The sequence below is a fragment of the Toxotes jaculatrix genome, chromosome 9 (assembly GCF_017976425.1).
Source record: "Toxotes jaculatrix isolate fToxJac2 chromosome 9, fToxJac2.pri, whole genome shotgun sequence".
Lineage (NCBI taxonomy): Eukaryota > Metazoa > Chordata > Actinopteri > Toxotidae > Toxotes > Toxotes jaculatrix.
In genome coordinates, this window is record NC_054402.1 from 16010138 (window position 1) to 16033414 (window position 23277).

General features: G+C 43.0%; 2 protein-coding genes across 3 annotated transcripts; both read left to right on the forward strand.

Moving 5' to 3' along the window:
• Window positions 1-2704: 2704 nt before the first annotated feature.
• Window positions 2705-5204, forward strand: bcl7bb (BAF chromatin remodeling complex subunit BCL7B b). Its single transcript, XM_041045525.1, has 6 exons — window positions 2705-2872; window positions 3343-3418; window positions 3569-3656; window positions 3781-3939; window positions 4110-4213; window positions 4574-5204. The coding sequence occupies exons 1-6, from the start codon at window positions 2760-2762 to the stop codon at window positions 4643-4645; spliced, it is 612 nt and encodes a 203-aa protein (XP_040901459.1). The 5' UTR covers window positions 2705-2759; the 3' UTR covers window positions 4646-5204.
• A 1613-nt stretch (window positions 5205-6817) lies between these two features.
• On the forward strand, window positions 6818-20543 carry baz1b (bromodomain adjacent to zinc finger domain, 1B). Of its 2 annotated transcripts, none has more exons than XM_041046107.1 (21): window positions 6818-7589; window positions 8895-9011; window positions 9996-10140; window positions 10337-10529; window positions 10736-10857; window positions 10992-11189; window positions 11276-11464; window positions 11553-12873; window positions 13056-13211; window positions 13429-13567; window positions 13672-13835; window positions 14109-14223; window positions 14351-14449; window positions 14586-14763; window positions 14928-15113; window positions 15245-15392; window positions 15999-16146; window positions 16378-16493; window positions 17263-17402; window positions 17590-17696; window positions 17784-20543. In XM_041046107.1, the coding sequence occupies exons 1-21, from the start codon at window positions 7471-7473 to the stop codon at window positions 18490-18492; spliced, it is 4809 nt and encodes a 1602-aa protein (XP_040902041.1). In that variant the 5' UTR covers window positions 6818-7470; the 3' UTR covers window positions 18493-20543. The 2 variants fall into 2 exon arrangements, with proteins under 2 accessions (XP_040902041.1, XP_040902042.1); XM_041046108.1 differs by having other exon boundaries at window positions 11583-12873.
• The last annotated feature ends 2734 nt before the right edge of the window (window positions 20544-23277 follow it).

A 23277-nucleotide genomic window follows, 5' to 3' on the forward strand; every position in this document is an offset into this window, starting at 1 on the left:
GTAAAGTCAGCAAGGGTGATAGCGAGACCTAACTTCCGCTTTCAAAATAAAACCCCATATTGACTGTGAGCGTGTGTAACTTAGATGTAGTGAGTGAAAATACAGCTGTTTGTTACGTATATTTAACTCTTTAATGACTCGAAAGTAACTTCTTTTTAACAATGCTTACATAACTTATGCAACAATAGCAATACAACAATAGCCAGCAATAGCCAGCATTACTTCTGTAGTCATAATCAGGCCTCCTGGTTACTAATAAACTCTCATCCATCGTGGGTGGCAGAGGAAATGCGAGGAAATCTCACAAAACAATTTTCTTGCTATTGGTTTAACAAGAAAAAATGTTGTGTTTGTTTACAAACACGTTTTGCATAAGAAATCAAGTGGACGTCCAGAACAATCAGAAGTGATGTAAATAACTGCGGGGAGTTTACACAACTCAACTCGGTTCTGCAACGATGCAATGCTGCTCACAAAAAACAAAAACAAAAAAACAAACAAACAAACAAAAAAACAAAACACGATGTCTGCGAAAAGCTTTTACGCACAAGGTCTTCAGAGGAACTTCTAAGCTGCTGTTGTGGGTTTGACGAAGGACGCCGTTCGACTCCATGCTGGAAAGCGTCGCTGGTATTTGGGTATTTTCTCTGGCAACTGTCTCTGACTCCTCCCAGTGTTGTCAGCCACTGGCTGCAGCTCTAGCAGGACCCACCCACACCATCAGTAATGTGTTGTGATTTTGATTTTCAAGCCTTGTCCCAAAACTACACCAGCATTCTCTTATCAAACACATATGACATACTGTATATGTCTTTACAACAATATTACTGCCTTTTGATCTGAGCTGAGTGATTGGGGCAACTTCAGGCACAATAATCTTCAGTCTCATAATAGATGTAGAGACAGCATATATCATAGATGTCATAATTATGCTTGTTTATTTTATTGGTAAAATATTTTAATGGTAAATGTCACAATAACTGTCCTTTTGTTCTGATGTACTGATGTACTATGAAAAGGTTTGAATCTTCTCAGTTTAATATCTTTTCATCAGGAGCTCCTAAATGCAGAACAAGGTGATTAATGTCACACAGCCACACTCCGAGGCTGTGTAAATAAGCGAGAACAGAAACCCTTAAAAGTCTGAATAAATTGCAATTTACCCAGAAATTCCTATTCACTGACAATAAATTAGTTAACGCCATACGCTCTGTGGGAGATGAAGAATGAGCCCCTCCTGGGTGTCCTGATCAGTGCCAGCACCATTTGTCTAAGTAACAATAGACTGGCACTGAACATTGTCAGTGAAGCATGCTACTAAACACTATCAGCACTGTCTGATCAGTGATTCTGTATAATATGTCATTAAGTATTGACTGCCCCTGTCATGCTACTTTCCTTTATGTCACCACAAAATATTTTTACAAGGGTTTTTTTTGTGTGGTGTCACAATTATAAAACACACTGTGGGTAGCAGCTGGACCCTGCTGTCATACTCCCTGGAGGAAAGGATCATTTCCTGTCAGCAATCATTCGCATCACATTATTAAAGTAGAATAGCAACAGACTGTGAACCTCTCAGCTACCGATTCTGCCTGCCTCAAGGCTACCCTCTGGTGTTCAAACATGGGAACCAGAAATCAAAACTAGTGTAGTGGTAAAGAAAACGAAAGATATATTTTAGCAGAGAAAACCACAAAAACCTGTTGGAGGTTTTCATTCTAATACAGTTAAAATGGTCAGACAAATAAATAGACAGTGGTGGAACAAATATTCACATCCTCTACTTAAATTAAAAAAAAAAAAAAAAAGATCCAGTTCCACAATGTAAAAAATGCTCCATTAAAAGTAAAAATCCTGCATTTAAAATCCCACTTCAGTAAAATTACGTATGTATTATTACCTAAATGTACTTAAAATATCAAAACTAAGTGTACTCCTTCTTGGAAATTGCTCTTGTGATTGGTCACAATCATCATATATATAATCATCATATATCAAATTACTTGATTTTTAAAACTGATGCAGCAGTGCATCAACCGCTGTAGCTGCTCGAGCTGGAGCTATTTTTAACTACTTTGCAGTCCAGTGGTTCTCAGCCTGAAGTCAGGCTCCCTTCAGAGTGTTACTGATTAAATCCGGGGGGGGGGGGGGGGCAACGACGATTAATGGGGTAGGAAAGAAAAAAAAACAATGTCCTGCTTCTCAAATCTGAGAAGGAGAAGTTTAGAGGGGAAATCTTTATTTGGTGGAACTGCAAACAACTCAAAGACATTTGTACGGTGTTAAGGGGCCCCAACCAGATTGTGTTTTTCTCATATTGGGCCACAAGCCAAAAAGATTGTAGTTCCACAATGCAAAGGAAGGAAGGAAAGGAAAGTAACTAGAAAACTAAACTTGTCACATACATACATACATAAACTTGACTAAAAACTACAGTATTAGTGTAACTGTAACTGTAGTGTAGCACAGTATAGGCCTACTGCTTCAAAGCTAAATACTGTACTTGAGTAAATGCAGCTTTCTACAAGTGTGAATAGAAACTTCACAACTTAAATAACTAAATATACAATGTCAAAATAACTAAATAACACAAAATGTCTCCACACCATCATTACAGTGTGTACAGTATGAGCATACGGAGGAGGATGAAGCCAAAAAAGAAAAAAAAAAAAAAAAAAAGATTGAGAAGTCTCGCGAGATTACCACTGTAACGGAGGACTGGGGCTTGGTCTTGAAGTTTTCAGATGCATCTGTAGATGAATCATAACAGCATCAAGATGTCGGGACGATCAGGCCGCGCCGAGACCCGAAGCCGGGCTAAAGATGACATTAAAAAGGTCCTGGCTGCCATCGAGAAAGTGCGCAAATGGTATGTAGGCTGTCTGGTGGACAATATGGAGGGAAATGTGTTAGTACACCGTAGGCTGATATCTGCTGCGTCGCTCAACAAACTTCAGTCGGAAAAGTTAGATGATTGACGGAGTTGTTGACCAATCAATGGCCGTGCTTGACAGGAGAGGCGGGGCTAGCCGAGTTTTTCCGCCGAGAGCTGTCAATATGGCTACAGCCTGACATGCCGCGCGCGGAGATGTAGGCTGTAGACACTTCTTAATGAAAATAAACACCCCGCGACCCTTTTCTCGCGATTTTAACATGCTCGTGTAATGTAAACGAGAGCTATAAGTGAGCATGATAGGATATGTGATTAGATGTCGGCTCTGCTGTGAGAGGACATGAGCCTGGATGTCATGTTACAGATGAACGCTACTAAAGCAGATAATGTGGTGTTAGAGCTAAACTGATCCTCTCTAAAATTAGAAAGACTGATTTTGTGTCCAGGGAGAAGAAATGGGTGACAGTTGGAGACACATCCTTACGCATATTCAAGTGGGTGCCAGTAACAGAAACAAAGCAGGTGGGGGCCTCTGACGGTAAAAAAATGTAAAAAAAATCTGATGTAAAAAAATATATATTACTGTTCAGTGTTTGTAAATTTAGACTTTTATGAAAAGTCACTGGCTTATAAATAAGTAGTTTCATTTGAGTATTGACTCTGTGTTGTCAGATATATCGTACCAAATCCACAGGTGGAGAGGTTAGAGGACTGAAAGATGTGGTCCTGGAAAACACAAACTCTTTACTGGATTTCACTGGTGAGTTTTGTGGCTAATTGTTTAATAAAATACCAGAGCCATTGCATGCATACTGATGTGTGTAGGTCAAAGGGCCAAAATAACTCACAAAAAAAAAAAAACCATGTTGTGTTCCTCATTTCAGATGAAAACAGCAACCAGAGCTTTCTGTCGGATGTTTACCAGCCTAAAATGGACAACAGCAGTAGCACCTCCAGCTCACAGCAGGTCAGCCCTCCACACACCTCCAGCCTCCGAACTGAGGATTCCCAGCCACCAATGCTTGGCCAGGAGAGTGTGGATGGTATGTGTGTGGCTCTTTGGAGCGTCTTCTTGTGCATTTGATTAGTAGTAACAGTAATTAACAATAACAACAAACAGCTTACTTAGATGTGTGCTGCACTGTCTCTGTGTTCATTCACTGTCAAAGCTGCATTTACGAAGATATAATTCCACCATTTCTTCTGAATGCAGAGCCGGTTCATTCAGGCCAGGAGGGGGCGGATGAGCCTCCGACTCTCATCAAAGAGGACCTTCTTTCTTCAGGAACTGTCAGACGGAGCACCCCGGACACACAGGTTCGCTTTCTGAAAATCGGTTCGATGCAGACCTATTAGGTTAATTGGCTACTCTACATTGCCCCTAGGTGTGAGTTTGTGCTTGTGTGGTTGTCTGTCTTTGTGTGTTGGCCCTGCGATTGACTGGCAACCAGTCCAGGGTGTACCCGCCTCTCGCCTGTCGTCAGCTGGGATAGACTCCAGCTCCCCTGCAACCCTGACGAGTCGAGTGGTATAGAAAATTGATGGAAATAGAAGTTTAGTTCACACCTCTGTGGTCTGTTGCATGATGTAAAATTGACATTCATGTAAACTAGAATTGTTTTAACCATGTTTTTTTGTTTTTTTTAAACCCATTTCATGTTCCTTTTCATTCAACAGGAGGAACTGGATGAATCAGGAGCACCTCCTTTAAAGAAGATTTGCACAGGAGAAAATTCTGTTCTGAGATAGCTTATTTATGAACATTTTGTTGAAATGTCTTCAGTTGTTGTCAGATTAGCTAAGCTCTCAAAATTATTCTAAGGCTCTCTTGATGTATTTACGCAAATATTACTCATTACATTTCAGAAACTGACAAAAAAAGTATTCTCTGTAGAGTCTTTGTTCACTTTTAAAGGTCTTTAAAGTCTTGCTGTTTTAAGAGATTTCTGAAACAAATGGAGACTATTGTCCAAACTTTATGTGGCAAATCACTGCTATAATCTGGCTACTAACTGTTTCTTATGTTCTCTTTATGCAATCGAACTTTACTTTTGCATGCTTCCATATCCTATTGTTTTATTTTTTTAGATTTAAAGGCCATTTTGAAAAGATGTTATATGTGTAACTTCATACAGATTGATGTTTAGATGTGCCATTATTATATAAACATGATGCCCTTTCTAAAATGGATCTTCTTTTGGCTTATTACATGCAAGAATATTTTTTTTAAATATTTGTAATATAATTTGCCCATGTTTTTAACTGAAGCCGTTTTGTAAACCATAATAAATGCTACTTTCCATGTCGATTCATTGATGCGGAGGGGTTGGAATTTATTCACCATAATATTTGAGGAAATCATTCTACATATATAGTGAAGGCAGGCCCATATAGGTTAACCTATATGTTTAATTGGACCTATTCAAAATAGAGCCCATTGGTTTAGAAATTCAAAGAGGAACGAATGCCACATCCATTTTCAACAAATACATTATCAAAACATTAAAATGTGTTTCAGTATTAAGGAGTTAAAACGATCATATAGTCTGTGGTCAAGAAAATGGGGAGGTAGACCAACAAGGCAAAGCTGGAACTACAGGCCTGTTTGACTGCACTGATTAGAATGTCTTTGATACTTCACCTACAGTCCTGGATGAACTGACACCATAGCATTGTACATCAGATTTTGTGAGGACTTGTGTGCCCACCAAGACTTTCTCCACTTCCAAAAACAACAAGCCCTGGATAGCTCTGTCTGGCTGAAGAGGAGGCCCACAGAAGTGGTGACAGGATATTGTCTAAGCCAGTAACACAGTTGACCAAGCAGATCAGAGAAACAAAGAGATGTGACACTGAAAAGCTGGAAAACAGATTCTCAGCCAACAACTTTGCATCAGTGTGGAGAGGCCTGTAGGACATCATCAGCTATGGAAAGCCACCACCTAACACTGTGGAGACCTGAACGTGTTTTTATGGAGATTTAATAAACTGAAATTTGTGACCCTTGTGACTACAGAAAATATAATTGGTGCCAACCTGACCATCATCCAGGACTTGTGCCCATCCAGAATCCAGAAGTGGACAGGAAACACCACTGAAGACCCCTCGCATCATGGATACAACCTGTTCCAACACCTTCCTTCGCCACAGAACTCTGCACAGCAAAACAGCGAGACACAACAACAGTTTCTACCCTCATGCCATCACTCTGATGAACAGTTAATCATTAATGTAACATAGGGAACAATCCCTTTGCAATAACCATGTAATATTAAGATATCTACTTACAAACAGATTATAATTATATCAGTTTTAAACTCATATATATAATTTGTTAAATATAAATGCAAGCAGGCTGTATATACTGTACATGGACATACTGGACATAACCACCCACTGTATGTGTATGAAGTAATGTATTACACTACCCGCCTAATATCTATTTCAGCACTTCTTGCACTTTCCCAAACCTTGTAACACTTGTTTCCTACTGGTTAACTTGAACAGACATTTTTTTCCCCTACTGTACAAAGTGGCTATTTTTTTATGTTTATTTATCATCTTTGTTGTCCATGTTTTTGCTGTACGTCCACGTGTATCTCCTCTATTGGTACTGTATGTTAGTATGCTGAGAGCAACTGGAAACCAGATTCAAGTTCCAGGTATATGCAAATATACCAGTAAAACTGATTGTGATGAGCTGTATTGTCATCAGCTGACCTCCAGCCTTTCGTTTATATTCTGTGCGGGCGTGGTTTATCTCAGGGGGCTGTTCTAGGTACATAACGGACAGGCCATGTCCACCAATCAGAGGGTGTACGGGCCCAGCTTGACGAGGGCGCTTCACTGAGAGAACCAACGAGCGTTGAGAGGAGGCGGGGTGTATGTACGACGCGGCTTGCTGCCGGGGAAACGGAGTTCTGAGGGTGTAGGGAATTGTGCCGGTGGACTAGAAACTCCCGCCATTTCGACAAGGAATTAACCTCTTGATTGATCCAGTTTACTTTTTCGTAACGCATGTTAACGCTGTTATCTGACAGGGAGAAGCTCCGGCAGTGCGAAAATGCAGCGAAGACTCGTAAATAAACGAGAGAAGGCCTAGTTTGCACATTGGGACTTGGGACCGCACAGCGCGCCAGCCCTCCCGCTGAGCTGAGCTTCGGCTTTTGCCGCGAGTTTGATTTCGGTGTGGTTTTGCATCCTTTCATGTTCAGCCGGAGCTGAAAGTTTACCAACTGTCTTGAGAGACAAGTCCAGCAGCCTGTTTTATATCCAGCGCATAGCGTGAAACCATCATGACACCGCCTCTAGAAGAGAGAAGAAGGATGCAATGAGGCGGCCGGCAATAAGCGCACTGTTATTGTTTTGCAACGAGATAGCGATCCAGCCTTCTAGCTAGTCAGCTAGCTAATACACGTTGGGAGCCGGGCCTGCCGGCGGTAACGTGAGCCGTGCTAAGATATTTCGGGACACTTGGATACATGCTAAGGACATATTGTTGTATATTATTGTGCTAAATTGTTCCTGGAAGATCTGATTTTAGCGTTGGCACCCGTGCCATCTGTGGATTTGAAATGGCACCGCTTTTGGGCCGTAAACCTTACCCGCTGGCTAAGCCGCTAGCCGAGCCACCAGGCCCGGGAGAGGAGGTCTACATCATCGAGCACACCAAGGAGGCCTTCAGGAACAAAGAGTATCCTTTAACATGGTGCTGATGCTCAGTCTCGACTTGGCGAGAGCCAACCGGCATGCAGTGGGGTTGGCTTTGTCTGCCTGGATATACTGTTGTCCACACAGTTACACGTACAGGACTGTAACCCAGGCTAACAAAGCTACTTTAACATTACCAGACATTTTCAGTTCGTTTAGTGTTACCCCGCATGTACTCACTTAACACTGGATGACAGGCTCGCTAGCTAGCGTTGACACCGCATTGCTAATCAGCTCGTTTCAGCTGGCTGTTTCACAAAGCTAGAAAAAAATGAGATTGGGTTCTCATACTAAGTTAAATGTGGAGAGCTAATGTAAAAGGCCGCTCTTTCACTTTCAGCTTTTTACGGCCCCACTGCCAGCTACTGCTAATGCTAGCGGAGTTAGCCAGCACGCTGCTAACGTTTGGTTTCCCATTATGTCACAATAGCCTATCGTCTGTTCTCTCTCACTGCTCGTCGGGCTGCTAACGTTAGCACACAAGTAGCAACCGGTACATTTATGTTTTTGAGTTTACTAAGAGAGGACAACAGCTGAACAATACCTAGTCAGTTGTTTTAAACCACTTTCTTGGGTAGTTAAACAGGTTCTGGTGTAGAAGTCAGGTGACTTTACCCACTCGTTGAGGAGATGTTTATATGGAAACGTCAAACTGTCAGCAAGATTATGAAGCTAGCAGCGTCAGCTCAAAGTGACACACGTAGTGTTAAAAGTGGTCTTAAGATGCTTTTCTGGCAACCTAACTTAGTATAAGTTGTAGTACATTTGGATTCACGCAGTGGTTTTTTTCACTCAGCTTTTTGTATGACTTTAACATCGGGGTCTATCATCACTACTTGAAGAACAGCTATGAAACCCATAGGCCTCCTGTCTGCCTTTCCACTCTATCCCATCAATACTAACGCAGAGTTAGGCTTGGGAATGTCGTTCATTTTACTGTTGTAGTTTTTTATTTATAGTAAAACTTTGTACTCACGTCAACAGAAACGTGTTTACTGTTTCGTCCAAAACTTCTCTTCATTTTAGACAGCCTGGACTCTTTGGCAGCATCTGTCACCATCATCCCTGACCTTTTCCCAGTTTGCCATTGTTTATTACAGACTTAATACACTTTTTTGTTTCTTAGAGTATAGCCGTTCATTACGTTTTGATTTGAAATCATGCCTGTGTATGTTGGGTGCCCCTAAGCACCATGTATGTCTTGTTTCTAACGAATAAGCGCATGGCTAAGCAAGGGGCAACTGTTTACATGTGAATATTGTGATATACCTTGACAAACTGACCACAGAGAGTATGAGGCACGTCTGCAGCGGTATGATGAGCGCATCTGGACATGCAAGAGCACTGGAAGCAGCCAGCTGACACACAAAGAAGCATGGGAGGAGGAACAAGAAGTGACTGAACTGTTAGTATCGCATCTAAAGTTTGTGTGTGCATGTTCGTGATTCCATCCATCTGGTTAAATAAGAGCCATTAGTCTGCTCTCAGCTGATTGCCATCCACAGCCTATACACATAACAGACACACATGTGGTCAGATGTCCAGTAAAGCTTTGGGTCTTATTAATCTCTGAATGTAGTAACCTCTACTGGTCAGTTGGATTCACTTGCCCAAAAATACAGATTGGCCTCTTTTACAAAAGCTCAGTAGTATCACGGAAGAGCCATACTCTTCCAGTGAAGGTCACAAGGCTTGCTGCTTTGCTATGATTGGATAAATCTGGTGCTCCTCCTCTCATTCTATTTAGAGGGTGTGTGATTGAGTCATCCTTGAATCTGCAATGGCCTGCTGAGGGCTTCCTTATCCTTAGCTGCAAAAGATATTGCAGTATTGGCAAAAATATTAGCCTAGTTGAGATCTATCAGTTCACTTATCATCAACCAGGTGTACATGTACGGCATTGTAGATATGCTGTCAGCAAGAGGAAGGTGACCTTAACTATATACTGTATGTGGCCCAAAGAGATGTCACAACAAAGGGCTGAGCAGTGCTCGGTTGCCCAGAGCTCAAGTCACTGAGGATCATGAGCTGTATTTAAGCCCTGTCTAATTATATGAGGCAAGAGACTTGACTCCCCCTACTGGCCACTCTCAGTCCTTTGTTGTCCTGTTATGTAATGCTCTGGTTCCTGTGATGACTGCAGCGCAGAAATCCAAAGTGTGAAAAAAATCTTGCCATTAATAGAGTACATTACACCCATGAACAAATCCAGTTTATACCAGATGTGGCTACAGGTTGCTAAACTTTTTATAAATAAAAACTGTCAGGACATTAAAAACTTTATATGTATTAAAGTAGAGCACAAAAGTATGGGTCTGCACAAACTATGTTATACTTTTTTTGGTTTTAATTTTTTGTGTACTAATCATTGATCGTGCTCTATGTGCAGGCTTCAGGAGGAGTATCCCCAGTGGTTTGAGAAGCCGGTCCTCGAGATGGTCCACCACAACACAGTGTCTTTAGACAAACTGGTTGAAATGGCTTGGGTGGAAATCCTTACCAAGTATGCTGTGGGCGAAGAGTGTGACTTCCTGGTCAGTTTGACTTCTTACATTTCTGAACTTGTGTGTTAAACATGGCTGTTTTGTAACTTTGTATTTGGATCGTATGATGTATTTTATAATATGACAAACCTGAATTAAACTTACTCTAGTAGAGGGGCGGGGGTAAGCATGTGTTTGATTGGAAGCGTCCCCTTTGTTGTATTCAGAAGTTTTTTTCCCTCTTCAGGTGGGGAAGGACAAAAGTTTGCGAGTGAAGGTGGTGAAAATCCACCCCCTAGAAAACCCAGAGAGCGAGACAGGTGAGAAGAAGCTTGAAGGCGCCTGCGACTCCCCATCCAGCGACAAGGAGAACGCAAGTCAGGAGAACCAGAGGAAGGAGCCTCTTCCCCGAGAGGAGGAGAACAGGAGGGAGAGTCTCAGTGAGTACAAATAAGTACATTTATCTATTAGTCATAGTCAGATGAAGACTACCCAGAGACATAGCTTGGAGCTGCAGGCTTCATAGGATGAGCAAACAGGCTTATGTGGTATTCATTTTCTCCAGGTGGTAGATCGTGTACTATTTGGAGAGGTTATTCTTTCCTCTGAGTATCTGGTTTTTTAACAATGTTTTGCCTCCTATCAGGTGACAGAGCACGGCGTTCTCCAAGGAAACTTCCCACTGCTATGAAGGAAGAGAAGAAGAAGTGGGCAATGCCCAAATTCCTTCCTCACAAGTACGACGTGAAGCTCATCAATGAGGATAAGGTTTGTGTCATGTCACCAGCAGTCAACGCATGTTAAGAAGTTTCTTTCTCGCTGATGATCTGTTAAGGTCTTTGCAGACTTTTGTATTTTTGATAGAAAGTAAATTGAATCCTGTGAACTGACTTCTATTACAGGTGATCAGCGATGTTCCAGCGGACAGTCTTTTCAGAACGGAGCGCCCTCCAACCAAGGAGATCATGCGCTATTTCATTAGGCACTATGCTCTGAGGCTGGGCATGGGAGAGAGCGCTCCCTGGGTGGTCGAGGATGAACTGGTGAAAAAGTTTAACCTGCCTAGCAAATTCAATGACTTTCTTCTTGATCCTCACAAGGTAATTTACTCAGTGTCATTTTCAGAATATTACTGTATTCAAAAATGTTGCTCGATCTTGGCTTACAGTCTTTTCTCTTGCTAAAGTTTTTAGCAGAGAATCCCTCCACAAAGCGTAAGAGCCTGACATCTCCAGAGGGTAAAACCAGCAAGAAGCTCAAGACCTCTGACACACCAGGAGAAGATTCAGGAAATGAGAAGGGAGAGAAGAAAAGGAAAAAGAAGAAAGACACTTTAAACATGCCCCTTAGTCCCACCATCTGGGGCCACATGCAGGTTAGCTGACTTCTTTGCATACATTGAAATCTTAATGATTATTGGTCAAAACTTTTTACTTAATGGGCTCATGTTGTCTGTATTTCAGAAAATAAAAATGAATGGTTCTCCACTCAAGGTTAAGAACTCTGGAACTCCTAAGAAAGGAGAAGGCAAAGGCTCCTCGCCCTCCACTCTGAAATCAGGCAGAAAATCTGGGGACAAGAAAGAAGGAAAGAAAACTGGAAAGAGTGGTGATAAGAAGCTCAATGTGCTCAAAGCTTCTAAAAAGGATGGTAAAGCCGGTGCTAAGACACCAAAGATGAAGCAGATGACTCTGTTGCATCTGGCTAAGAGCACCCCTGCTGGGAGCCCTAAGAAGAGAGCTCGTAGTAGTGGCATGGGTACCCCTAAACTGGGGAAGCCATTGCACCCGATGGCTCTCCACCTCCTTCGTTACTATAAGGAGAATAAGGGCAAAGAGGACAAAAAGAACTCCCTCTCCTCCCTCATCTCCAAGGCTGCAAAAACCCTATCTTCAGATGATCGCAACCGGCTGCCGGAGGAGCTCAGGGAGCTGGTCCAGAAACGCTGGGAGCTTCTGGAGCAAAAGAAACGATGGGCAGCCATGAGCGAAGAGGAAAGGCAGGAAGAGATGAAGAAGCGGCGTGAGGAGCTCAAAGAGAAACTGCGAGAAAAGGCCAAGGAGAGACGCGAGAAGGAGATGCTGGTCCGCCGTGAACAATCACGTAGATATGAGGACCAGGAGATCACAGGTGGCAAGACCCTGCCGACATTCAAGCTTGTAGACATCCCTGAGGGGTTGCCCAACACCCTGTTTGGCTATGTGGCCATGGTTGTGGACTTCCTGCACTGCTATGCAGGGCTGCTGATGCCAGATGATCAGTATCCCATCACAGCGGGGGCTCTGATGGAAGCACTGGCCGGGGAACGGTCTGGCTTCCACTACCTGAACCGCGTGCTGGTGGTGCTGCTCCAGACGCTGCTGCAGGATGAGCTGGCAGAGGGCTACAGTGAGCTCGATATGCCCTTATCTGAGATCCCCCTCACAATGCACTCAGTGTCCGAGCTGGCACGGTTGTGTCTGCGTCCATGTGACGCTCATGGTGAGGAGAGTGGCCATGGCTCGGAGGACTCGGGGCCCATGGGGGGCTTTGACGATGTGGTGACCAGTGAGTTCCTGGACAAGCTTGAGACAATCGAGGTGTTTGAGCTGAGCCCGGAGGAGAAGGTCAACCTGCTGGTGGCGCTGTGCCACCGCATCCTCATGACCTACTCAGTGGAAGACCACGTTGATGCTATGCAGCAGCGGTCAGCGGAGCTATGGAAGGAGCGCCTGGCAATGCTGAAAGAGGTCAATGACCGCAAGAAGGCAGAGAGGAAGAAGCGGAAGGAGATGGAGGGCAAAGGTAGACGAGGACCATCACAGAACTTTACCTGTAGTTCGTCATTAAGCTTTGTTACAAAAAAAAAAAGCCAGAGACAAGAAAGTCTTTCAGCCCATCATTAGTCTCTTATTAGTACCAACAAAATGTAAATACAAATATGAGTTGATACCAATATATAGATTTATTTTTTTCTGGTCTCAAAGGTGAGAAGAAAAAAGAGGGGGGTTCTAAGAAGGAGGCCAAAAAAGAAGTAAAGGTGGAGCTGGAGCCAGAGGACATGATCAGCTCAGTGAAGAGCCGACGTCTGATGTCCATGCAGGCCAAGAAGGAGAAGGAGGAGCTGGACAGACAGAACAAAGGTAAACTTCACAGCAGGCTTCACATCAGGTTTGAAATGTGGTTTAATTCCATTGTGAGACTTTTTTTTTTTTTTTTCAGATTTTGTTCCCTTAGTACGTGGCTTCACCACCACTGGGATTTTTTTGCAATGAGACTCATTTAGAACAATGCCTTCCTAAATACGTTGTAGTTGTTATGTCAGTATACCTTACTCCTATATGTTACCTCCCCCAAAAGAGCGCATGGAGAAGGAGGCTGAAGAGGAGCGGCTGCGTAAACAGAGGGCTGCTGCTGAGAGGGCCTTCCAGGATGGGATAACCAAAGCCAGACTTGTCATGCGCAGGACTCCTTTGGGGACCGATAGAAATCATAACAGGTGAGTGCTGCACACAAACGGTGATAGATTATATACAGATAAATGCAAATCCTTTTAATAACTTCAATAAATTATAACCGTGTTTGCTTAATGGTTTTGTTCAGATACTGGCTTTTCTCTGACGTGGTGCCTGGTCTGTACATTGAGAAAGGCTGGGTGCATGAAAGCATCGACTACAGCTTCACCCCTCCGCCTGAGGACAAACCAGCTGAACCTGAGGTGGAAGAGGAAGAGGATGGTGAGTCAGCTGCTACTCATGACTCACAAGGTACAGTATTTAAAACTTTACTCTATCCTTATCCAAATATTTAAATGTTTGTTAAAAATGTCTATTGGCTGATGGCATCTCAGTATTGGTGTTGACATGAGAATAGTTCGGCAACCCATGTCTTTTATGTTTTTTAAGCTTGGTGTACAGTTTTGTATGTACACAATGTACATAATTGAATTTATGTATATACATTAATTCTTTTCTGCTTTGTAGTCAAAGAAGTATATTTCCCTAATTTTTTGACATGATAAATTGCTGTTTATGTTGTAGAAGCTGAAAAAGATGACGGTAGCATAGATGGTGCTATTAGTGAAGGAGCCCAGCAGGGAGCAGCACCAGACGTCTGTATAGAAACCACTGTTCCCAACCAGGGACAGAATCTCTGGTAAGAGCTGTGCTTCTGTCTTTTTTCCTGTTTCTCTGTCAGTCTTCTTTTTCATTTGATGGATTTCATCTTTTTTCCTTTTTACACTGTTGTCTCTGTATTCTGATTTTTCTGCCTTTCGATCCAGGTTTATATGTGACAGTCCAGCTGAGCTGGAGGAACTGGTGGAAAGTCTTCATCCTCAGGGGGTCAGAGAGAGCGAACTGAAGGCGAAGATACAAAGCAGGTAAAATCATTCTCACTACAGGAGATAATTCCTTCCCTTGACAAGAAGAACAGCACACTATTTCCCTTACAGAGACAAAATGAAATGTTAAGTAAATATATATATCTAAATGCAAAGCTTTTCCATCCATATTTAGGTATCAGGAGATTCTCCACTCCATCCATCTGACCCGTAAGGGCAAAATGGGCCTCAGGACTTGCGATGGCTTCGCAGAGCTGCTCAGATATCTGCGCAGTGACATCCAGGAAGTAGCTTCACGGCTCCAGAAGGGAGGCTTGGGATACCTGGATGACAACATTGACATCGAAGATCAGGTGATTGGTTTGTCTGTTTATATACGAAACAAGTATCCCCCCCTTTCAACACTATGTTCACTGAAGTCTGAGAAATTTGTAATGTCTGTGATGGTGCTACAGCCTTTTGCCAACCACTAATTGCATGTAGCTGACAGCTGATTTACTCATCTTCAACTACACAGTTGAAAGACACGGAGAGCTTGAAAGACTTCGGCGAGTGCATCATCACCATTCAGGCCTGTGTAATCAAGAAGTTCCTGCAGGGATTCATGGCTCCCAAGCAGAAAAAGAAGAAAAAGCAAGGAGGCGAGGATAGCAGCAAGGCTGAAGAGGTGGACGAAGAGAAGAGACTGGCAGAGGAGGCTAGGGTAAGAGAAAGAGTTGCAGTTTTCTTCTTTGGTTTTAAGTTTAAGTGTGCATCTTGCTTACACCGGGTTACACAGCAGCTGCACAAGTGTTGTCTGTTAAACTCAGTGCTATGTTGAACTTTCGCTCTTAGGTAGCTACAGCGGTAGAGAAGTGGAAAACCGCTATCAGGGAGGCCCAGACCTTTTCCCGCATGCATGTGCTGCTGGGAATGTTGGACGCATGCATAAAGTGGGACATGTCTGCTGAGAACGCTCGCTGCAAAGTCTGTCGCAGGAAAGGTAAGGACTGATTTCAGCTGCCGTCTCTTAAGCTAGCTCCTATTTGAGAAAATAACCCCCCTTTTTTCCCCCCTCCCACACAGAAACAGTACAATTATCTGATGTCTCTTCTAACTGATTTGCTGGATTAGTGTGCTATAGCCTCCATATAAACATGGTCAAACACAGTCAGTCTGTCCTGTTTGAGTGAGGCAGTGCTACACTATCCAACCAGTCTTTTGCTCCCTGTTTAGTGTTCAGGCAAAGCTCATCTGTGCTGAAGCTGATGGAGTCTAGGCCCACATCCAGACAGGGCAGCAGCAGCAGCAGCAGCAGCAGCAGCAGGCTCAGAGCAGAACAGACTAGTAGTGTCAGGCAGGTCTACATACAGAGTCAGCAGCTCCGAAGGCCAACAGGTGAACCTGTAGTGATAAGATGACAATAAGAACTGAGTCACTTGCACAGCAACATAGATGGAAAAGGAAGACATGCAAAGATTGTTTTCAGGAGGTGACGACCAGGAAAAGAAAGACAGAAAGAACAAAAACGTGGCAACACTGAGTAAATATTAGGTAAAACAAGAAAATGGATTTAAACAAACTAAATTCTGTAACTGTGATCTTCCAGGTGATGACGAGAAACTTATCCTGTGTGATGAGTGTAATAAGGCCTTCCACCTGTTCTGCCTGCGACCGGCTCTGTACCGCATCCCCGCCGGAGAGTGGCTGTGTCCGGCCTGCCAGCCCACCATGGCCAGACGGGGCTCCCGTTCAAGGTAACCATCCACCTCACTGGCTATCTTTACAGAGCTTTTTTACAAATGGAGAAAGGCTTACTGCTCTTAAGTTGACCTCAGGTGGTCGATTGCCCCATCCATAGACAAACATCAGGACAGAAAATAATATGTTTGGTCATTTTTGCTGAGCAGTAAAATCTGCCTTCCTGACTACAGGCCTGTCTTTATTAGATGTGTTAAGATTTATAAATGGCAACCTCTCCATTGCAGGAACTATAACCAAGACACAGATGAAGAGGACAGTGAAGAGGAGTCTGAAGACGAGGAGTCTGAGGACGATGAAGAGGATGAGGAGGAGAATGACTACAAAGCCATGGGGCACAGCTGTGAGTATGGATGAGAGAAAACTGGGTCCCGATTTTACAATGTTGTCTCAACTTGATGATGGTTCACAGTGAGGGTTTGAGTTAAGACAGAATTTAACCAGTTTCTCTGCCCAAGTCATACATTTCCCTGAACACACCAGTTAAAAGATTGTAATTACTAATGGCCAGAGGTTCCAGTCTGTCCAGGTTATCATTTACATTTTATATGTGCCCACTCAAAATTGGAATCCTTGTGTCATTAATACAACTCATCTTTCTATTAAACACTATGGCCCAAAAGAAGAATTGATTCTCTGGATAGATAAGTTTTAGATTTTAAAACCTATGTTGGTTTTGGAATATATGGTGGTCCTTGGGGCTGAAGGTTGGGAATGAGAGGAATGCTGGTAGGGAATTTCAGCCCCTGTCTCTATTGTCTGTGTGTTGTCATGTAGCACAGCTCAGGTCTGGACCTTGCTTTGAAGCCGTGTCTCACTCTGGCTTCACTCAGAGTATGTGGCAGGATGATCCCCACTGTCAGTTCAGAGCTGCATGTCAAGGTCAACGATTAAGAAGTTTAGCGCATTGATGCTGAATAGTTCAAGAGAAGACGGCAGCGCATCTGAGAACGGATTATTTTTCTCATTCCTAGCGTGAGACTGTACGATAGTCCTCTGACCGTCTAGGGCTTAAGTCCATGGTGGCCTGGGATGATACTTCAGATTCCACCGGCAGGACTGCAGCATATCCATGATGTTAATTTCTACCATTTCTTGTTGTTTCTCTACAGTGAGACCAAGGAAGAAAAATAAGCAGTCTTCGTCTCGGCAGAAAAGTTCAAAAAGTAAATCCAAGAAACAGTCGTCGTCTAGTTGTCAGAGCAGCAAACAGAGGACTGGCCCCAACAGCCCTGCAGACATTGATGAATTGGTAAGAAACCATAAGGACACTGACTTGTAGAACATTTTTTTGTCTTCCTGCTCAGAATTAAAGAAGGGGAAGGATTTGGTTTATATTTCACAAACCTATGGACATTTGGTGTCAAAATTTGCATTGAGAGCATAGAATAGAATTGTTTCATTCTGATTGTTGCCTATTGTGTGTGCGGTTTCTGTAGGTGCGACAGAGTTCCCAGTCAGGCGTGCGCAGGCAGGCGCTGGAGCTGGAGAGGTGCGAGGAAATCCTCAAGAAACTAATGAAATTCCGCTACAGCTGGCCTTTCAGGTGAGCAACGAGCATCATCTGTATTATTCAAAATTCGGTGCTTGGGTCTGACTTGGCCTTTAGGCTCATGCTCTGTTTCTCTTTCAGAGAGCCTGTGTCCCCAGAGGAGGCAGAAGACTACTTGGACATCATCTCCCAACCCATGGACTTCCAGACCATGCTGGGAAAGTTCAGCCAGGGCTCGTATCGTCACGCCCAGGACTTCCTGGAAGACATGAAACTGGTCTTCTCCAATGCAGAGGAGTACAACCAGCAGGGCAGCACCGTGCTCTCCTGTATGGTCAAGACGGAGCAGACCTTCACCGAGCTGCTCCAGAAACTGCTGCCGGGCCTCAGCTACCTCCGCCGGCGTTCGCGCAAACGCGTCAGCCAAGCTCCTGTAACATCAGAGGAAGACGAGGAGGAAGACGACGAAGAGGACGAGGAGGAGGACGAGGATGAGGATGAAGAGCAGGAACAGCAGCCGAAGAAGCAGATGCAGAATGGCAAATCTAACAAGAAGAAAACCAGAAATGGCCGAGGACGGAGGGATGAGGAGAGCGAGAGCGAGGAGGATGAGGAAGAAGAAGATCAGGACGACAACGAGGACGAGGGTGGTGATGATGATGGCAGGAGGAGAAGTAAGCGGACCTCTGCCACCTCAGGCAGGAAGGATTACAGGGAGCAGGATAGTGATGGCGAGCGGGACACACGCAGAACTCGTCAACGGGGGGGCCGGTGCGATGCTGGGGGGGCGAGCAGTGACGAGGACCGGTCCAGCCAGCAGCGACATTCCAAGAGACAGAAACGCTCATGAAGTCCAGGGTGCTTTTTGTTGTTTTTGTTGTCTCTTTGCTTTAAAATCTTCTGTCCCGCTCCTCAAAAAACAAAAACAAAACAAACAAAAAAAACCATCCATACCCTCTATCTCCTCCTCCCACAACCAGTGGGACTTAATCCTCAGAAGGACTTTTTTGTGTTATTGAGTTTATGTTCATATTTTGAAAAACAAGAAAACTGATTTATATTTGTAACATGTTTAATATTGGTGAAATTTCTTTTTTTCTCAAACAAAAAGAGATAATGGAGAGGCCCTCATAGCTCTTAATACTCTTTGATTTTAATTTCAGTTCCGCGTCGACAACCTCTCACACACAGCTTTGTTTTTCTTTTTACATTTGCTTTCCCCAGACACCAGTACAGTGTAATCAGATGTCTGTCTTCATTCATAGTCCAGCCATCACCTCAGTGGGATGTTTCAGAATCGTAATAAGTTCAGCCTGTAATATGTTTGTCCCACTCACATCTCTGTTACACGTCATCACTAACCGTACGTCTTGTTAAAGAGATGGCGTCAATGTAGCTGAAAGCCTCTAGGATGTATATCTTGGCTCTGAAACAGCACCGATGGCTGGTTATGAATTTTTCTGTCACCTGTAAATCGCTCTTACTATTAAGCATCTTGCCACCAGGATTATCTTTGGTCAGATGCAAGTCTATAGATAAACATGATAGGATTTTACTAGTTGTTGTAGTTGTTTTCCAGCCCAGGTTCAGATTTATTCACATGCTGGGTCAAGACTGCAGATCACACATGTAGTCACATCACTTTAATGATATATAAAAAAAAAACAAAACAAAAAAAACTTTCATCTCAGCACTTGTTGCCAAGATGTTTTTAAAAACAGGGACCCGACTTGGAGTCTCATTCTTGGTGTGTAGAGCTGACCAGCCTTTCCTCCTCGGTAGTGCCCTGCCACTTTAAAAAGCACCGGTACCTCAATGCTCCGTCAGTTTGCACTCCTGTGTAAAGTGCACCTATAATGCCAGCAGCTGCAGGACCATACTTTATTGAAATTAGGTGCATAAACATTTGTAAACAGTGTTTAAAACAGCAAATGTGATGTTTGTTAAGAAAACGGGCATTTTTGAATATTTGATATTTTTTGCACATTTTATTTGGTATTGTAAATGATAACTTGTTGATCTTAATCACATCCAATAAATTGCAAGGTTTAACCAGGGCTCTCCTTGTCAATGCAGAGAACATGTCAGACTTATTGTACTTTTCATCCTCGCAGCAAAAACCGTCACTTGCTTGTATATTTTGTAACAAACACCCAATGCCCCCACCCCTGGGTCATTCCTTAATGTGGATTTAGTGACACAAACACTTGGGTTAAAGAGGTAAAAGAAAGTTTTCCAGCATGTCCTGGTTCAGTCACCAGGTGGTGCTCTCCTCCTGCTCTTTGTCCCAGCATTTTCCAAGTAACTCAGTGATGCTGCTGTGTTTGCTGGACCTCTGTAACACCTGACTGCCACCGTTTTGTGCTTGCACTGTCCGTTAAAGCAGGGGAGTTCCATAGTGCTGGTATAGTTTGGCTCCTCCATTGGTCCTGTAGTAACTTCTACACCTTTTTGAACGCGCAGAAGTTGCTGTAGTCTGTATGGAGGTTGCCAGCAATGTCTATATTTATATATACATACTGATAAGGCAGTGGTTGGTTTGCCCTCTTCTCTGTACTGTGCTGTGCTGTTCTCCTGTGTTTTTTCTAGTGCTGTTATCATCAAGACTTTACTGATTTTATTTGGCCACTGATTGCTAACTTCCTCTCCCTATACGTTTTGTTAAAAATCGGCTTTGTTCCCGACGTGGTTCACAATTGTTAAAATCACTGTTATAATTGTTTTGACATTTCAATTAACAAGCAAATGGTGACTGCCCCTCTTAAAATGAGACCTGACTGTAAATGCTTTCTTTATTCTTGGAGGAACTGCAAAAGTCTTTTACACTTCCTTTTTTTATATATATATTTATAGTCTCTAAAGCTGGGTTTGGGCAGGTTCGGAGCATTTACATGTAAAGAATTTCCAATAAAGGCTATGGATGAAGACCGTAGTTCTCCCTGTTTTATTTGTGTTGAGCTGATGAGCATCCCCAGGTCAAACAGACAGACATCACTGCCATCTGTAAAACTTGTGATATGATAAGACGGTGAACGGGGAGGAAAATGGGCTGGCCGTGACCACCGACTGATGTCTAATTTTACTTTTTAATAAAATATCAAATGGTCGTCTTTCTCTCTCGTGTGGACTCTTTTCTCAGAAACATCTGCACCTTCATGGAGAAGCCAAATTAGCTTCAAATATGGCGTGTTGAAGCCAAAACTGTCGTTACAGAAGACAAAGAGTTTCATTATTCTCAGAAAAAGATGAGCAACTTGGACTGAGACTGTTCCATGAAAACATTTTGTGGAAAACGTGAAGCTGTTAGTGCTTTAGTTTGGATGTAATTACACAACTTGGACTCAACTGATACAACCTTCTTTTTGTCTGTTTGTAAGGTGCAACTTTAACTGCTCATGGACATTTTTCAAGACTGTGCATAAGACAATAGCATAATTTCGTTAGATTGAAAAATTTGGACCAGTTCCAGTATGGCCAGAAGAAAGCTGCGGACATAAGAGGCACCAGATAATTATGCATTTAAAGTGTCTAGACAGCCACTGAATGTGGTTTCTAAGGTTGTTTATGGACCAAAATAATGATTTTGCTGCACTCAGTGGTCTGAGCCAGTTTCACAGGGAGCTCTCTCCCAAAAAAATGTGCATGAACAGGTAGCAGGCTGTAGCAGCAGTGATGTACGGAGCAGAGGAGAGTGGAAGGAGGACAGCGAGATCTTATGAAACATCTAGCAGTGAGGTGCTGACAGCCCGTGAGCCATCTGTAATTTGGGAACAGGTGTAGAAGCTGAGATGGATCAGAGTAAAGGTCAGAGATGTGAAAAGTCAGTGGAAACATAGCACTTCATTAGTGACAGTTCAAACACGGCAGCAGCTGAATTCACTTGTAATAAACCTCACTTTCACTTTGGTACTCTTTTTTGTAAAAGTGTCTGATTTCTGTCTACTTTGTCTGTCTACCCTGAAATTTTGAGCCATGAAAGAAGAAAAGGTTACAGGTCCATGGTCTTGACCCACAAGAAAAGAAGTTAATGGCAGATTGAGGACATTCAGTTACAAACCCCAAGGTTTTGGAGAAATATCACAGTTTTTGTCTGTTTTGTCAGTACTGAGACTTAATGCTGCCTGGCTCCCTGTGACATACAGTTTTGGTGACTGTGTAACACTGAGTGTTTTTGGGAAATGGAGCCGAACCCAGCTGAACATTGCTTTCTACCAAAATGAACTCTGCATGATTTGAATGAACTTCTAATGAACTCTGAGAAGTAGATCACATCGCTCTTAGGAGGCTTTGTCTCCTCAGCATTAAAAAAAATGTGCAGTTAACTTGAATAAAATACAATGCAGTCATGATGTATTAACTTTTAGAAGTTTGGTGGGTCTATCAGGGTCTTTCCACACTCATGAAACAAGTATTGTTCATTCCTCACGCGGTGCATCCTAGGCCTTGAAACATAACTGAGACATGCATTAATCACCAAACATTTACTCCCTGTTGAGGTCAAAGGAATCAATGACTGCACATGCTGCTATTAAGCAGTAGTGAAACAGCATAGTGTGCATGTATTTATTGACCATGTTTGACAGAATCTAATGTTGATTTTTTTTATTTGTAAGGCTAAAACACCCAGGCCACTTTGGCCTGTTGTTCTTATTTTGTTGACTGATTTAGAGAGAACCGTAGAGTTCACTGTAAGCATAAGGGCACAGATTGAACCTGAGCAGTAGCCAGTGTGTCCACCTCTTGTCAGACAGCCAAACACTGACATGCTCTGAACAGTGGTTGAACACATACATGAGAAACCTGAAACAGATTCCTGTTAAACATGTCCTGGCTGTCCTTCAGATTGTCTCCTTTGAACCACTTTAAACTGCGATACCCATCCCAGCATATGTCTCAGCATATTCCAGTGGATCACACATGGTTTAAATAATACTTGTAAATAATTCACTGTGTGTGTGTCTGTTCTTAACTTCTTGTAGTGGCAGAGCGGTGTGCTTTGAAAAAACAAATTACCGGGCAACAGAAGGTTAACTCAGGACACATGTCGTTCGTTTAACATGTCTGGATGCATCATCTTCCACTGAGTTCTTTAGAAATGTTGCACAATTATTAGGTTTTATGTAGTCTTGGCTATTATATTACAAAGTCTGACTCAACAGGTTAAAGCAGCAGCAGCAGCAGGTGCTCTCACTCTCTAACAGGCAAACACTGGCCATGTGCAGACTAATCTTTGAGCCTTGTGCAAACTGACAACTGACCGAGCCATCCATCCAGTGTTTGTGTATGTATGAGAGCGGAGCAGAGCAACACGCCCTGCAAATATTTACCCCAGGTCCAAGTCAGTGCAGAGGGCATTTGGCAAGGAGAGAACAAGTGCGCTTCTCACTCTCATTCCACCAGACATGATGAGCTACAAATGAATCTAACAATACTGTGACCACATTAAAGCAGAGTCGAGTTGATGTTGGCAGGGATCTGCTGCTCATCAGTGAGGAACCCACAGAGAGGTGATAAAGATAAAAGGAAGCATAAGTACAACTAAAACAACTATAAATACAACAATGGCCTGCAACATTACACTATGAAAACTCTTTATCAAAGTTTTCATAAAGTAGCATTGCAATAATTTAACATT

What these genes read in the sequence shown, in the direction of transcription:
- bcl7bb (XM_041045525.1), top strand. Translation starts at nt 2,760, where the DNA reads ATGAATCATAACAGCATCAAGATGTCGGGACGATCAGGCCGCGCCGAG. An exon ending in CAGTAACAGAAACAAAGCAG is followed by an intron (nt 3,419 to 3,568) that starts GTGGGGGCCTCT and finishes CTGTGTTGTCAG; the next exon opens with ATATATCGTACCAAATCCAC. An exon ending in CTCTTTACTGGATTTCACTG is followed by an intron (nt 3,657 to 3,780) that starts GTGAGTTTTGTG and finishes TCCTCATTTCAG; the next exon opens with ATGAAAACAGCAACCAGAGC.
- baz1b (XM_041046107.1), top strand. Translation starts at nt 7,471, where the DNA reads ATGGCACCGCTTTTGGGCCGTAAACCTTACCCGCTGGCTAAGCCGCTA. An exon ending in AGCTCATCAATGAGGATAAG is followed by an intron (nt 10,858 to 10,991) that starts GTTTGTGTCATG and finishes CTTCTATTACAG; the next exon opens with GTGATCAGCGATGTTCCAGC. An exon ending in CAAAGCCATGGGGCACAGCT is followed by an intron (nt 16,494 to 17,262) that starts GTGAGTATGGAT and finishes GTTTCTCTACAG; the next exon opens with TGAGACCAAGGAAGAAAAAT.